Source organism: Melanotaenia boesemani, chromosome 9 (genome assembly GCF_017639745.1).
Source record: "Melanotaenia boesemani isolate fMelBoe1 chromosome 9, fMelBoe1.pri, whole genome shotgun sequence".
Taxonomy (NCBI): Eukaryota; Metazoa; Chordata; class Actinopteri; order Atheriniformes; family Melanotaeniidae; genus Melanotaenia; species Melanotaenia boesemani.
Genome location: NC_055690.1, coordinates 21763894 through 21781335, shown reverse-complemented (window position 1 = coordinate 21781335; position 17442 = coordinate 21763894). Strand labels below are relative to the sequence as shown.

Sequence of the window (17442 nt, the reverse complement as noted above, 5' to 3'; positions counted from 1 at the left end):
AAACCAAGGGAAATCTTCATTTATTTAAAAGTGGAATGAAGTTGCAATCAGCTGCTGCCCTCTGCTGATATCCAGAAAGCACTACAAGGTTTAGAAAGGCCCACCTATATGGAAAGCTGAATGATTTGATAGTTTGTAGAAAGAAAAACAATATCTTTGTCTACTCCGGCTTATCTGAAATTCATATTGCTCATAAAATTATTTTTACAGAGTCGGCAGTGGTCGGTGCAGTCTCTCAGCCCATCAGTATCATTGAGTTTGATTTTATAACTACTGCTGTAATATGAGATAACGTTGTATGCAATTGCTATTTATGTTTAAAAGCATAAAAAGCCTGAGTAAAAATGTAGTCTGTTAGTTACTCAGCAAAGTAGACTCGTCGTCTCACATTGATGACGTTTACAGCTTCTGTTTACTGAGGAACTGCCCCTTGCTTCGTAGAAGCATTTTCCCCCTAAAAAGCAAACCTGTCTGTTCGTCAAACAGGTACGACAGTACTCTTTATCATTTGTACACATTATTTAAACTAAAAATACGAAGAATACGTGAACTAATTTGCTAAACTGATGGTAAATTAAAACAGTTGATGACCCCACGACAGCTTAGCTGGCTGTTTCAAATACTTAGCTAACTAGCTGATACAGTGCTGTCTGCGCTACTAGCTAAACTAAACCCGTTAGCTTGTTAGCCAAGTAGCTACCTACACTTACCTAAATTGCTCAGTGGCTGACATAACGACCTTAAAGCACATGACGTTGACAGGTTGGAAAAAAAGTATCTAAGCTAAAAGATGCTGGAATTGATAGAACAGCTTCAGCAATGTTAATTTGCAGGGGAGGAGTGTTGTGAGCAGTTTACGTTCAGTCCATTGCAATTCGCGTACGTTAAATCTACAAAGTTCAGCTGTTACATGGTTACGCTTCTTTTCTTATTTTTATGCCGAAGATTTTCCCTCGAGCACTGTTTTGTACATATTTGGAAGGGGAAAAGAAGACAAAATGCTTTAAGAAATTATTTAAAAAGTAGATGCAATATTAATGACAACTTTTTAAATCATACGAAGAACAAAAATCAACCAAGAAGTATGGTATCCATAGTTAAATGTTTGCACCATTAAAACATCTACCAGTTTAGAAGATGAAGATGCCTCTCTCCCTTCACATCATCTGGCTCTCCCGACAGCCAGATAATGTTGAAGATGAAGAAAGAGATCAGGGGTTCCCAGAGGCTTTTACTATTCAGAGCCAGTGTGATTTTAAATTAAGCCCATATCCACACAGTGACAAGTTGAGGTGTTTGTTTGTTTGTATGTTTGTTTCTATGTTTTTTCATTTGGGTCTTTTATTCACATAAACCAGTGTTTTGGAAGCCAGAAAACTTTGCACAGTTTAATTAATGAGACATGTCTGAGTAATGCCACAATTTGTCCTTATGTTGAAGAAGGAAAAATAAATGAACAAATAATTACCTTAACTTTGTTGATAATTACCTTAACTTTGGCTTTATTAAAGGAAAGGAGACAGCCAGAATGCATCATTTATGGTGAGAAGCTGGCTAATGAAATCATAAAACCAAGCATGGTTTCAACACATGGTGGGAGGGGAGTCCATAGCTTTTTTGTAGTTGAATGAAGGGGTATTAAGGGAAAATAGGTTAGGAACCACTGCTTTAAGGGACATAATCATTATAACCTGCCCTATATGTGTAAAATAATGTGTGAATGCTGTGAAATCCAGATATATTTATTACAGAATTTTAAAGATGGAGACAACTGTTAGAATGAGTGTGAAGGATATGGAGAGGGCAGAAAAAATTAACATCTTTGAGGATGATAGACTGTTAGAACTTAACTGTATTGGCAACATTGGTATCACTCAATTTACAGCAGCTGAAGCACTTTAGAATCAATTTTTAAAGCACCTTAAGTAATGTTTTAAAAACAGTCCTGAGTTTCAATGAAATATTTTTATGCATCTGGTGAAACAGTAAACACCAAAATCAAAGCAAGCAAGTGGTTCAGACTTTATTTTTTAATTTAAACCAGACTTTGGCCTTAAGGTCATCATAATAAATAAGAAGACAGACAGTGCTTACTTACAGTTCCCATCTAGAAAAACAGTGTAGTGTAATATGGCACATTTTAAAGAACGGTTGGGTTGTGTGATAGTTAGAAATGCACTTCCAGTTAGTTTGACTAAAGTAATGATAAAATTGTTACCTTACTATTAATGATGAGAGGTGAGGTTACACAGCTCTTGTTCATGTGATGATAGTAGTCTTATGTGGAATATATAATGATCATTCCTGTTTATATTATGCATGCTCTGTCACTTACCACATAGTGGGCTATTTAAAGCATTTTCCCATTGCCCCATGTTCACAGTATCTGTGTTGTTAATTGAGGCTGGGATCTTGGATGGAGTGAGCGTTGCGCCCCAGTGAGATGACTGACCAGGGCAACAACAACCAGAACATCTCCTGCAACCCCTTTGCTGCCCTTTTCAGCTCGCTGGCTGATGCCAAACAGTTTGCATCTGGCCAGAAACCACAACAGCAGTCTACTCAACCCCCATGTGAGTAGAGTCAAATTGCAGTTAAATACAAAATGCTTACTTAAGTTACTATATAAAGGCAATTCTGGTACCACTGATCAAACATATTTAGTGTATACTTTTTATTGTAATGTAAAAAATATTATTCATGTAACAAATAGAGAAAATTAGACCTTATTTAAAAGTTGGTTTAGTGTTATTACAGTAATTACGACTTGCTTAAAATATGCATTATGAGTTACTTTTAAGTCAGTACAAACTCCTTCCCTCCCCCTTTGGCAGATATCATTTTCCAAAAGTTGTTCTGCATGCTTCAGACATTGACTTTTGTGATGAGGCTGCAGTTCAGGTTTCCTTCTGATGATTATTCCATATAGTCCTGCACAGTGGAACAGCTTGCAGCTTTGTGTCAGTTAACCCTCGCTGCAGCTTCTATGCACTGTCGTACTGTGGTTTTGCTATGACTTTCTGCACAGCTGTTGTGTAGTCATGTCTTAACGTTTTGTTGGTCTTTTGGTTGTTGCCTTGACATCTTCAGTTCTTCCTTAGACCTTTTCAGACTTGCCATTCGTAACATTAATGGCCTCATTAATTTCTTAAGGCAGAGACACTAAGTCATTCAGACATTGGTCACTTTTGCTCACTGGAGCCTGTAGTTGTTGAGCATTGCTGTTTTAAATTGCTAATGACAATTCTTAACCTCTCATATAACTCCTTATGAGTAAGTTAAAGTTCCAGATAGAAACTTTTAGAGTGCTCTTTAGTTGTACTGCTTGATGTCTCTTCATGTCACACTGCATTTTAAAGACACGTTACATCTTAAATCTTAGCTTTCCGGGCTTGTTTGATGGCACAGAATTGTGGGAACAATTCCCTCTTTTGGGAGTATCTGGGAGTCTGTTTATATCGGTTCAGCTGTGGCTCTTGTCTTTTTAATCTCTGTCTTATTCAAAATTACTGACAATTATTTCATCTTATCATTTTTTCTGAGTTGTGTCCTTGGAGAACATCACTTTCCTCCACCAGATTGTGATTGTTTTTCTCTGATTATGAATCCCCGTGTTGTTCTGTCAGACATTCAGTCACAACTTTCAGGACTTTTCACTCGTTTCAGATTTTTCAAAGTAATCTGCCATCACATCCAGTAAAGGTTTTTGTATATTTCATTGTTCTTGTAATAAATAAATACAACTATAATTCTTATTTTTTTTTATTGTTTTCATAGTTTTACTGTTCCTTTTGCTTAAGCAGCTTATATTAAATTAATTTATCCTGTATATTTAAACATATATCTTTTCTTTTATAATGCCCAAAGTATATTAATTTATCAGAAATGAGTCCGCACAGATGAACAGATAGTTTATTTGATTTTGGAATCAAACTATCAGAACAATAAATGTTTAATTAACATATACATTTTCAGTATGATTGTGTTGTAGCAGCCAGAAGTTTGTGGACCCGCAGGTTTTAATCCATCTATTTGTGAAATGGCTGCATTAACATTTAATGAAAGGTAGTTTTTAGTTTAATGGCAGGTGTAGGAACTTACACCAAACATAAAGTAAACACCGACGTCTGAGACTGAAACCGGTGGCAACGTATCCAAACCTGAACTTCATTCATTGTTCAGCAGATTGTAACTATCTCAGTTATTATTAATCAGAGTTTTTTCATCTTAACGACTTTTTAATTCACTGTTGAGTTTATCGTGGTAAGGACGTTTCCTTTCAGCATGTTTTAGACGTGTTTTTAACACAGTTTACTAGTGAGAAACGTAAAAGTGTAGATGTAAACGGTTGCCGAGTACCCTCAAAATGGCTGAGAAAGCCGATAGGATGAAAGATGGATGCCAAATTAGTCATTAGAAAATCTGCAAAAGCCAGTTTAAAGGCAAGATGACTGAAGAAAGTACAGGTTTTTCAATTTAATGCTTTTGTATTTTAGGCATGTTAACATTTGAAGACTCTTTTCCAGGTTCACCTTTACCAAGGGGGTCTCAAACTTTCAATATAATGTAAATTTATTTTAAACATCAACATATTTCTGGTTTTGTTTTTTTTTTGTCATGCTAAAATTTTGGCTAACTGTACCCACATGCTTCATACTTAACCTTTGTCTCTGCTGTCACAGTGGAGGACTCAGGAGAGAGTCATTCAGAGTCAGAAAACTCTGTGTCAGACAGTGTTGATGACAATGACGACTCGGTTGCAGAGATCAGCCGCTCCTTCCGGTCCCGGCAGGAGCTGTGTGAGCAACTCAATGTCAATCACATGATCCAGAGAATATTTCTCATCACTCTTGACAACAGTAAGTGTAAATCAGATGATAATCAGATTGCAGACAGTTACTTACACAAACTCTGAGAAATAATTCAGTAGGAATTATGTGAAGTACAAGTTTCCTCTTTAGTCTGATCCTAGATTTTCACATCACTACTCTCAAAGAAAAATGGTTTTTACTCTGGGTTTCTAATAATGTCAGACTGTCATATATTTTGCTTTGATCTGCACTTCAGTTTTGCTTCAGCTCAGCCATACTGCAGAGTGTATTTTTAGGTTTTTAAACTTCCCCAGAGGGCAGAAGAAGAGACTAAAACTTATTCTAATAATATTTGATGTTACAACTACATGCCTATAAAATGGCACCAGACACAGTTACTCAACAGGCTGGTTCTATAGACTGCTTGTAACGAAACCCTGAACGAACCTTCTGTGACTTTACTCATAGTATTTAATGGGAGAAGTGGATATTTTTGAATGGAAGTCTAGAGGTGTCTTGAAACCAGTGCGTAGTGGCTGTTGGTAATATTGTACTATGAAAAATTTTTCATTACCTCTATGTTTAATAGTGATGTCTTCATTCATCGGTTGAACAATGTTTATTTGATTTTGGAATGTTTTCCTCTTCAAACCAGTGTGTTTAGCACACCTAGCTAACTACCAGCAAACCATTTTATCTTCCCAGAAGTTCTTGTTTTCACATGAAAAGACATTTGAAGGTCAGATGTTTGCTGCTACGACTGTACTGATCAGAAATGGTAGCAGTGTGTTCACCTCTGACAACTTTTTTTGGATGACATTCAAAATCTTGTAAATCAAATCAGAAATTTCCAGCAAGTAGCAAATGACTCACCATGCTTAAAAAAGAATGAAAAGACCTCCACCACTGTTAAGTCTCACTGTGAGCTGATTTGGTCTCTCCATCACTGCTTAAACATGAGTCATTATTTTCAACAAAATGTAGACTTGATGCACGCTCTGTTTTCCGAGAGGCCCTTATTGAATTTATCTTTTGTCTTTAATAAAAAAAACATTTTTTCTCTCAGATATATTTACAATTTTTTTCTGTTTTTTCAACCTAAGGTGACCCCAGTTTGAGAGGAGATAACGGGATCCCTCCTCGCTGTGTTTACTTAGAGGAAATGGCTGCAGATCTGGATGGACAGGACTGGCTGGACATGGACAACATTGAGCAGGTTAAACACCAAGAACATGTTTTTGTGTCATAGATCATTTTTTTCCCTGTCGACTGTCTATATTCAGTGTACTGCCAAATGTTTGGCACAATTAATGAAGACTCATCAACTTCAAATGCCAAGCTCGTCAGTTTAGTTTTAGTGCAACATGTGAAAGCAGAAAGTGGTAGATAAGAGCCAAAAGAATTGTGTGACATGTGTAGACTGCTTGAATTCAGTTTATTTTCTGGACTGAATATTGTTTGTGGTATTTCTGTTTGGGCAGGCTCTGTTTAACCGCCTGCTGCTTTTAGAGCCAGGAAACCAACTCATCTACATGACATCATGCAGCGCAGTGAACCTGTCTGCTGACCGTGATGCTGGAGAGAAATGTGCCATTCCTTACCTTTTCGCTTGTTACCAGAGGGCAAAAGAAGAAGTATGCTATTTTTTCTATTTTTATTATAATTGCAGCTCTTTAAATAGCATTATTTTAGAACCCTCCAGTAATATGAGCATAATAACCCAAGCGCTCTAATAATTGCATGACTTTCTTTTTATCTGTGCACCAGGTGAAGAAGGTGCCTGAGAAGTTACTTTCATTTGCTCTTCGCTGCAAGAACCTGACTGTTTCTAACACGCGAACAGTCCTTCTCACCCCAGAAATCTACATCAGCCAGAATGTTTATGAGCAGCTTCTGGACCTGCTACTGGAAGGTTTCAGGGGAGCACGTAGGTCCCACATCAAGCTGTGCTTCCTTGTTTCTGTTTCTGTCTTTTTTACTTTTGTCTTTGCCAATTCTCAGCAAAAACATTCTTGTTCTAGTTTTCTCTACTTACAAAGTCAATGCGTTTCAGAGCCAGAGGAGGTGGTTGAGTTTGTGGAGGAGGTCATTGCTGGCCTTCTCTCTGACCAGGAGGTGCGTACCTTTGAGGAGGTGATAGTTCCCGTATTCGATATCTTCCAGGGACGCTTCAAAGACTTGGACCTGTGCCAGCCTCTCCTCTACTTCTATCTAGATGTTCTCCTCTATTTCAGCCAGCATAAAGATATTGCCAAGGTGGGGAGACATACACACAGACATGTGATCTGAACAAACATGTAGCTGCTGTTAACAAATAATTTATGTGCACACATTTCATGGATTCTTTTTTAGGGCACCATCTTTTCAAATCCTTCCAACAATTCCTTGTTTTTTCCAGGTGTTGGTAGAGCACATACAGCCCAAAGACCCAGCTAATGGTTTGCAGTTTCAGAAGACCCTCCTGGGGACTGTATTAAATATATCTTGCTTACTGAAAACCCCAGGTGTGGTAGAGGGACATGGCTACTTCCTGAACCCCTCCCGCTCCAGTGCCCAAGAAACAAAGGTCCAAGAGGCCAACATCCACCAGGTACATGAATTCTCTGTAACACGCTTGCTGATATTTTTGCTTTTTTTTTTTTTAGATTGTTAAACTATAAATCCAACATGGCTAATTACCTTGACTCTCCTTGTATTGCAGTTCATGGGTCAATTTCATGATAAGCTTCACCTGATCTTGAAAAGCTTGCTGCAGCGATCTGGTGAGACCCGCCACCTGCTCCTCACATGGTTGGGCAACTGTCTGCAGGCTAATGCTGGACGGGCAAAGATCTGGGCCAATCAGATGCCAGAAATTTTTTTCCAGATGTATGCTTCAGATGCATTTCTCCTAAATCTGGGTGCAGCTCTTCTAAAGCTGTGCCAACCATTCTGCAAGCCACATTCACCCAAATTGCTCACCTTTAACCCTACTTACTGTGCACTCAAAGAGATGAGCGAAGAGGAGAGGCGTAACCGCAATGTCCATGCAAGAGGTCAGTATATCTGAGAAAAGTAATAGTCTCAGTGACATGACTTCATTATGTTTTCCTATTATGTGTTAGTGACAGTCAATGTTGTAACTAAGATATTTAATTTGGTTGTACAACTGTACAAGAAGTGTTTTCAGCCCTACCAAAATTTTGATTCTTTATTTGATTTTACTTGATAATCACTTTGGTCTAATGCCAGGTCTCGAAAAGGAAACCTGCCTGATCCCTGTACCCCCCCAGCAGCAGCAGCTGGAATCTGCACAGTCTTACAGCCTGCTGACTGAAAACCTCATCTTCACACAGCTCACCATGCATCTCGGCTTCCACAGGTACATGCAACTACATAAACACCAGTGTCTTTGATAAACAAGTAAAATAGACTATTAAGACTGAGAGTTTAAATGTGTTAAACTGGAATAGAGCTGCCAGCCTCGTGGTGCACTGTACATTCCTCGTGCTAGCACCATATGTGAGTATTGACACTTGTGCATGTGCATCATGTGTGTACAGACTCCATGAGCAGATGGTCAAGATGAACCAGTCTCTTCACCGACTTCAGGTGACATGGCAGGAGGCCCAGCGAGCAAGCAACCCAATGTCAGAGCAGCTCCTGGAGCAGTTTGAGCGTCTGATGATTGTTTATCTGTCAACCAAAGCTGCCACCACACAGCCTGCCATGCTGCAATGCTGCCTTAACCTCCAAGCATCCACTGCTGCTCTGCTTGTTCAGCTTAGTATGGGAAACCAGGGACCTGAACATGTAGCACTTGATTTTCCCCTTTCTTCCCTGCAGAATACTGTGCTCTGCTATGTACCAGGTAAATCAGATCTTCCACTACTCTACAAATATACTGAAGCAAAAAAACTCAGCTTTATTTTTTATTTGGATATTGAATCTGTTGGTTTAGTGTTAGTTTAATTATTATTTATCATTTGGTTACGGATTTTTAAATATTTTTCTTAAAAAATCTTGATGTTATGTGATCATACTTCTCCAACATAATCATTCATTATTTTTTTTATAGTAACTTAAGCAAGGTATTAGTCTGTTTAACATTAGGGATGCACCGATCCACTGTTTTCACTTCCGATACCAGTACCTGTATTGGCCAATACCGATACAGAAAAACAGTGCTGAATTCCCTAACAAATGATATCTCATTGTCATTGACAGATCTTTTTTTTTTGTGACCTTGCAGGCTTGACTTAAAAATGTCTTTCCTAATTTTTAAAAACAGATATAAATGTACCAAATTACTTATTTATTTAGCAACTATGCACCAGTACAACAATCCTAAATCACCTTAAATAAGCTTCACAAGCTTGGTCAAACATGTAAGACATCAATGCTTGTAACGCATAATTTAATTTATGCTGTTACTATTTTTATTAATGCAGTTTTTCTTTCTTTTTTTCTTTTTCAAAAGTTCTTGCTTATTGGCTCTGAACACAGAGAAGCAACATGCGGAGGCTTGCAGTACAACGCCTCTTCCTCCTTGTTTTGTCCAGCTGCAGCGGTGTGTCTGATGTAAACAATCAGGAGAGAGTGGGTTTATTAAAATGAAGAGAAGTTTTCTGTCTGGCACTTTAGAAAGAAGAAAAGGAATCAAGATCCTTGTCTGTCAAAACCCATGCAAACGGGCAGCAAATTGTGATTTTTTGGATGGGAAACCCCTCCCAAAAGACAATTTTTATTTTTTTAGGTTAAACTAAATGCAGTTTTATCCTGGTCAATATAAGTTTTGCGGCAAGACAGCATGGGTAAGACATTTTCATGACTTGTGTTTTACAAATGGGAAGCATAAATCGGGCCTTCTTCTGCCTCTGGTTCAGTGAATCTTGGTCATAGCAAGATGAAACTTTCAATTTTGGAATTTGTGAGATGTATGAGGAGTAGTTTGGCTGTGTTCATGATGTAGGGTGGACACAGGTAACCACAATTTGTGTTTTTTTTTCCTGACTTTGTGTACCTGGTCTTTTATTTGTTTGTTGTCTTAACTGTGTTTGGTGGTCATAGAAAGGGTTACTGAGCTGTAAAACCAGATGGTAACCCTTTAACTCCCGGTAGCGGACGGTGCAGGCTCAAGAGGTTAAGCTAAACAGTCAACTGAGAAGAAGTTAGAGAATTTATAGAGAAAGAAATCTGGATAATGAAACACTGAAGGTGCATGGATGGAAGTTATTGTGCATATTGTGAATATTTCTCTCTCCTCACCATCTAGAAGCTGTGAGATTCTCATCCTGCTTTCTGTCTGTTCACTTGATGCTGATATTCATCACATATTGTTCCTTCTGTGTTTAGAAGGAAGCAGCTTCACAGCTTTAAATTCATCCTGCTGACGTTTTACCTTTTAGTTAGTAAATCCTGAAAATATCATGCTTCTTTGTCATAAATATTTGATTTTATATTAAGAAATATTTTAACTGTTGCTGTTTAAAGAGAAAACTGCTGCTAAATCTGTTTGTTTAGTGCAGCGGTCTGCAACCTTTCCAATCCAAAGAGCCATTTTTCCTTCAGCCCAGCTGAATAAAACTTATTTAGACCCGCAAATGTTACAATACCTTTTGTAAAAAGATCTTTTTTTTTATTATTTTTTATATCTATTATATGAAATTTGTCGTCATTTTTGAAGAACCACATTTTTATTTCTATTTTTAAGTTTTAAATGAAAGAAAAACAAAACCTTTGCAAAACAAGGATAGACAGACTTTCTTCTATGGAATGTACATATTTGTGGAAAATGATGTAGAGCCCATCGTTTCCAACCTAATGACAAGAAATATAGATTTAAGAAAATAGTACTGGTACTTTTAGTGTCATCATGTTGTGGAAATTCAGTGCAATTATTCCATGAAAAAAAAAAATCAGAAAAATTTGCATTTTTTTTTTATATCTATATGTAAAACCATTTTTAGTTCTAGCAGTAGTATTTTTAGCCATGTATTAAAAGCCATTGTGGAAGGTCCAGAGAGCAAATTGTAGCTCCATAGTCACAGGTTGCAGACTGCTGATTCAGGGTTTTAAACCAAAATTTACTGTAGGCCTTCTTTTAAAGGAAAAGGACATTTTGAGCATAACAGTGCATTTAATTGCAACATTTCATGCGATTAATCGTGATTAAAATTTTTAATGGTTGCTCAGCACTAGTAAAAATATAATTAAACTTCTCCTGGTTCAGTCAGTTTAAGTGGGAGTAACACCCAATGTAAAATAATAAATTCTGAAACTAAAAAAAAAACAAAACAAAAAAATATCTTGACTTTCTCGGACAAACATAAAAATAAACCTTGTAAAGAACAAAACCTTTTTTAAATGGTTCAGTTAGTTCAATCAGGAATTCAAAATCCAATGTAAAATAAGTAATAAAGAAAGAAGCTGAAATTGAGAGCAAAAAAACCCCAAAACGTTAGCTCCACTAGCTTGGTTGGTAGATAATCAAAATAACAGAACAAACCTCTTTACAATGGTTTAGTGCAATTATTTAATTATTAGTTATTGTATTTATTATAATCTCCATTAGCTGCTGGAGTACAGCTATTCTGTTATTTCTTCATCCACGCTCAACACCGGTGTTTAAAAACTAATCAGCCTGATGTTATTTACCTTATTATTTACCTTTAATGGAAGCACATATACAATTCTCCTCCGCCTGACGTGACCCATACGCGTGCACATACAGGTGAGCACACTCCCACCAGCTGACTGCTGCTAGAGAGCATGCGTGGAAAAATATGACATAAATAACAGATAATAACCAGGCTTCACAAATTTACCCTCCATCATAGCGATAGTATGTCAGTTTTATCGCTATGACCAATCTGTGGTCTGGCGTAGATTTAAACTGCAGCTGGGTCTCTCAACCATGCACTTTCCAAGGCTCAGCTTAGCTTATAATCAGTTATTAATGTGTTTAATTGAGAGAAAAGCTGCTTTCATCTCACACCATTGGTAGATTAACTCAGTGTGACAATATTCCACATTAGTGCACATCAATTTAGTATTTTTCTTTTTTTTTTTTTTTGGTGCAAAAACTTTGCAAGCCAAGGATCCCACATGGTCCATGAATACCTGAAATTAAGCATCCATTACAAAAGCTGCTGAATAAAACAATAGCTTCAGTGGGTTGGTAAATAAAGATAAATAAATAAAAAATCAGATAGTACCAACTTGTCAAGCTTTTTCACACACATACCACTCAGTGTCAGTGACCTGCTCAAGCAGATTTCTCAAGCTTCTTGGAACATTCACTGCGCAGGTATTACACGTAGCCTTAAACTGTGTTGGCTGAGGTAGAGTAAAAAAAGTTCCAAATAGCTTTACCTTTCACTTGCTCCACTTTACCAACAAATGTGTGACTCTGCATGGCTCGTCGTTGACACATGATGTCACTCAAAGCGCATAGCATAGAATCACACTAAATAGATCTGCACCTATGGATTGGCCCATTGTCACTAACACGCAATCTAGAAATTTCTTCAATATCACTATAGATACAAATTTCAAATCGGTGCATCCCTATTTAACACAGCAGGTTCGAGTCTCTGCTTGCAGTATGGTAGGGCTTTGTTACATATTGTACATTAATTTAATAATGCTGAACATTCCACAACATGTTAGTCATGAAAGTTATTAAAGCTGCCTTTTGTTTGTCAGAGTTCTTTGCAGAAAACTTGGGAGACTTTTTCATCTTCCTGCGACGGTTTGCAGACGACATCCTGGAGACTTCTGCAGAAAATCTGGAGCAGATTCTTAATTTCATTACTGTCTTCATGGGTAATGTAGAAAGGTACATGACTGAGTTTTTCATGGCAGTGATTGTTGTAAATGGAAGGGAGACTGGTGGAAGCCATCTTTCAGATTTTTACTTGATGGTTAGATCCCTCTTGTCTGATGTGCACAACAGAATGAAGAACCCTCACTTAAGAGCAAAGCTTGCAGAGGTGCTGGAGGCAGTGATGCCCCACATGGAGCCACTGGCTCCTGGTGCTGCTCAACCAATCGTGTTCCAGAGGGAGAGGGTCTTCTGCTCCTACAGACATGCACCTCAGCTGGCTGAAGCCCTCATCACTGTGTTTGTTGACATTGAGTTCACAGGTGAAGTTTTTCTTGTTGTTTTTTTTTTTTTTTTTTTTAACTTAAAAGCCAAAATAGTTGTCCAGTTTCTTTCTATTTCAGCTTTTAAAATCATCACCGACAGATTATGAGTCCTTTTGCAATCAGGTTTACTTTAAAGAAGTCAGATTTTGTGTGTGTGTGTGTGTCTGTGTTTACTCATCTGTACAACAACAAAGTCGCGTGTTAGATTTTTACCTAGCTTTCCTCTGTCTGTTACTTCAGGAGATCCTCATCAGTTTGAACAGAAGTTCAACTACAGAAGACCCATGTATCCAATTCTCAAGTATATGTGGAGCAAAGACAACTATAGAGAAAGCATTAAGGTAAAAGAAAACAAAAGATCAGTCACTAATGACAGGCATAACATTAATTTCAATCACAGTATGTGTCCAAGACGTATACTTTACATGTTCTCACTACCAATGACTGGATTAAATTAACTCTGTTAGGAAGGAAGTGTAAAAGAAGAAATACGTACATACATTTGTTTCAATTTGTTTGACATCCGATGTCGTTTCAGCATTTGGCGAACTATGCATCTGAGAACCTGGAGGCCATGAACCCCCCTCTGTTCCTCAGGTTCCTCAACTTGCTGATGAACGATGCCATCTTTTTATTGGATGAGGCTATTCAGGTGAGTCTGACACATTTTGATGGCACTTTTCACAATAGTGCTGTTTGGTCCAAACCATACAGTGAACCAAACAGAGGAAGGGATGTGAAGCATATTGCATTTTAGACTGCTTCTTGTGCAAACTGCATTATTTTTGAACACACACAAAAAAAAAACAAACAAACAAAAAAACAACAATTAAAAACCTCAGGACATCATAAATGAATGAGCCCCCTGAAGGGCAAGGATTTCCATTTTCAGTCCTAGCCAGTTGATGAGACAAATTCTCCTCTTCGTTTTCTTTTTTTTTTCTTTCTGGTCAATGCTTGTTTCAGGCAATACCGTCCCAAACAAGCAGTTGCTGTAACTGCATTACAATGTCCCATCGGTTTGGTCCGCTTGAGTAAAGTGCAGTGTGAAAGCAAACCAATCCAAAGGAAGGTGTGACATTTCTCTGCATTCCCCACCCAATCGCAGAGTCCCACAGATTATCCTGGTGTGAATGCACCCAAAGTAAATGAAGTACATAAAAAAAGCATACAGGTTTTACCAGCTTATTGCTTGTATAATGCAAAAAAATTAATACGCCTTTTTTTTTCTTGCAGTACCTGAGTAAAATCAAAGTTCTGCAGCTGGAGCGGGATCGAGGGGAGTGGGAGGGCCTGGCCCCTGATGCCCGGAGAGAGAAGGAGTCAAGCCTGCAGATGTTTGGACAGCTGGGACGCTTCCACAACATCATGTCCAACGAGACCATCGGCACTCTAGCCTTCCTCACCTCAGGTCAGGCAGAAAAGACTTAAAAATGATACTTCAAAGTACTTTTCCTTCAAAAGTTTTTAACCTCGTATTTAATTGTACCCCACCTCCAAACACCGTACTAGGGGACTACTGTTTAGTGCTGCTAATTTTATCCAAAGGATGCAGAAAACATACTTGAGTCCCAGTTCTTTTTTAAATGTAATTTTTAAAAAAATACTTTAATCCAAAACCATTAATAAGACTTCATTTAAGTAAAGTATATCCAGTATATGGAGAAGTGTAAGTAGTACATTAATACATCTGTTGAATTGTTTTCCTCTTATCATTCTTTGTTTGTTTACCATTCTTCTCTCAGAGATTAAGGGCATCTTTGTGCATCCCTTCCTGGCTGAGAGGATCATCTCCATGCTGAACGACTTTCTGCAGCACCTGGTGGGTCCTAAGATGGGAGCTCTCAAAGTCAAGGACTTCAGTGAGTTTGACTTCAAGCCGCAGCAGCTTGTTTCTGACATCTGCACAATCTACCTAAACCTCGGGTACGTTGGAAATATTCTTTTACAAGCTGAATAGATAATTAAAATGAGAGAATGAGTTTTTTAAAGGCAGATTTTGCTGGAATTGTTTATATTTGCTAACTTGTAATTGTTTGATCAAACCCTTTTATTGAAGCTATAATCAATAAAAAAACAAAAGAGCTAATATTTAAAAATTTTTTTTCTTTGCCAGTGATGAGGAGAATTTCTGTGCTACAGTCCCAAAAGATGGACGATCGTATTCTCCTACTCTGTTCACACAGACACTTCGCGTACTAAAGAAAATCAATAAGCCTGGTGACATGATTGTGGCTTTTGGTCTTCTTGCGGATAAAATAAAGGTATTGATTGACTTAGTTTGGCAGAGGTGGGCCACAGAGTACATTTTTAATTCTTATAGGACTATATTTAATGAATGTGTGAAGTGTTCAGTGATAAATGTTGCTGTAAAAAATAGTTTTTTGCTGTGCCTCTGTTAAGTCTCATGCAGACAGGCAGCAACAGGAAGAAGAGACATACGCAGAGGCTCCAGACGAGTTCTTGGACCCCATCATGTCCACGCTAATGCTGGATCCTGTTCTTCTCCCTTCTTCCAATGTAACAGTAGACCGCTCAACTATAGCAAGACACCTCCTCAGGTTAGCTTCTCTATTCAACGTTCCAAATTTCAATTAGTGTGGACATAATTTATTTTTATAATGTTCAGAAATTTTAACAAATATTTCTTTAATGCACGTTCTTAACAATTAACGGCTAAAGTTTAACTTAACCACTTACCGAATATTTCATCCTTTCAGTGACCAGACAGACCCTTTCAACCGCAGTCCTTTAACCATGGACCAGATCAGGCCAAACGAGGAACTCAAACAGCAGATCTTACAGTGGTTAGAAAAGCATAAGCAAGAGAGGCTGCAACTGGGGCCCAGTGGCTAGTCCTGACCTCTCACTCACTACGTTTACATGGATCACTTTTGATCCGATCGAACGTCCAGTCCGAATAAAAATGCATCATGTAAACATGTCAGCTGGTCTGATCAGCTGACATCGATTGAAAAGAATTTTCAATCCAATTGAGAGGGGTGGTTTAAACCTTTTCACGATTGGATCGGCAGGAAAAATTGTTTCTGTGTGCATGAATTACATGGGGGTTACGTGGCGTAGTATTTGTCCATGTAAACGTAGCTACTGTTTTTCACAGTAGCTACGTGCCTACTAGTGCGTGTGTCTGTGTGTGTGTATACATATATATATATATATATATATATATATATGTATATATATATATATATATGTATGTATATATATACATATATATATATATAACCTCCATGTGGTTCAAATATGCCCATAGACAAAATAACACCACAGAAACAATCAGAAAAGTGTATATATGATTATTTTTTCCTGCTGAAACGATCATGAAAAGGTTTAAATGACTCCACTAGATGAGATAAAAAATACTTTCCAATCGAAACCAATCGGATCAGCTGACATGTTTACGTGACGCATTTTTATTCTGACTGGATGTTCTATCGGATCAAAAGTTCTCTGTGTAATCATAGCTAATGACTCTTTTTGCATAGTTCTTTTCTTTCCTGGCCCACATGCTCCTTTGCTTCATGGCAAATCCATGGTGTGATTTCCTCTGTGGATTTGTTGTCCAACAGACATTGCATTAGCCTTTTCATGCAGCCTTCGTGGTAATGGATCACCTCTGCAGCAACGATTCAGGCAAACTATAGGCCACCTGCTGGTGAAAACTTCAAAATCAATACAGCTTTGATCCCATGATCTCCTATTGTGAACACTAGCAGAATAATGCAGGCTCTGCTTCTGTAGTTATTACAGTCCGATCTGTGGTCAGAAATATCAGTTCAGTATGAACGTCTGACTGTCCGGCTAACTCAAACAAGATTTTATAATGCAAGGTAAGTGTTTTTGGGAACTCACAAGTCAGGACATGGATGGAGTTGTTTATAACTGAAACCTGAATTCACCTTTGTAAAGAATATATCATACACTGCCTTTCAAAGTTTCCTAACACCCTATATGTTTGCACTACGGTTAAATCTAGACCAGCATGCTCATTATAATAAAATGAAAAAATAAAACTGAGGTCAGTAAAAACTGGATTTAATCATGTGTGACTTTTATTTCATTGGAAATAATCTAGATTTCCCTGAAGGTATTCAAAATCATTTTCATTGTGATGTTTTAACATAACATTATAAGGTAGGTCAGATCTTTCAACACCTGCCTTGGTTAAGGCTGTCATTTTTATTTCTGGATGCTACAGCCCACTAATAAAGATTGTTGGATTAAAGGATTTAAATTTTGCTTCAGAGTACACACAGACAAAATAAAATAATCTGAAATTAGGTCTATTTATAAATAACAGAATGTAGAGTGAAGCTGCAGGATTTAGATACTTTATTACGACGCTGCAAAATGTAACTTAAGGAGCTATGCACAGTAACAGTTACAAATAGAGTGGTGTGAGAAGGGACATCTTGATAAAAGCAAACCAAACAGTGCAGCACTGAGGTTTTAAACATTATTGCTTACAAATGGTCACAAA

The 17442-nt window shown here is 37.7% G+C and overlaps 1 protein-coding gene across 2 annotated transcripts; it reads left to right on the top strand.

The window, feature by feature from the left end:
• The first annotated feature begins 399 nt into the window (after positions 1-399).
• On the top strand, positions 400-16996 carry ube4a (ubiquitination factor E4A (UFD2 homolog, yeast)). Of its 2 annotated transcripts, none has more exons than XM_041994719.1 (20): positions 400-486; positions 2384-2573; positions 4683-4859; positions 5915-6027; positions 6293-6445; positions 6579-6738; positions 6865-7067; positions 7210-7401; positions 7513-7846; positions 8043-8172; positions 8354-8661; positions 12498-12630; positions 12748-12938; positions 13182-13282; positions 13480-13593; positions 14178-14352; positions 14687-14867; positions 15058-15205; positions 15345-15502; positions 15662-16996. In XM_041994719.1, exons 2-20 carry the CDS (start codon positions 2444-2446, stop codon positions 15795-15797), a joined length of 3237 nt encoding a protein of 1078 aa, XP_041850653.1. In that variant the 5' UTR covers positions 400-486; positions 2384-2443; the 3' UTR covers positions 15798-16996. The 2 variants fall into 2 exon arrangements, with proteins under 2 accessions (XP_041850653.1, XP_041850654.1); XM_041994720.1 differs by having other exon boundaries at positions 420-486; positions 2404-2573.
• Positions 16997-17442: the final 446 nt, after the last annotated feature.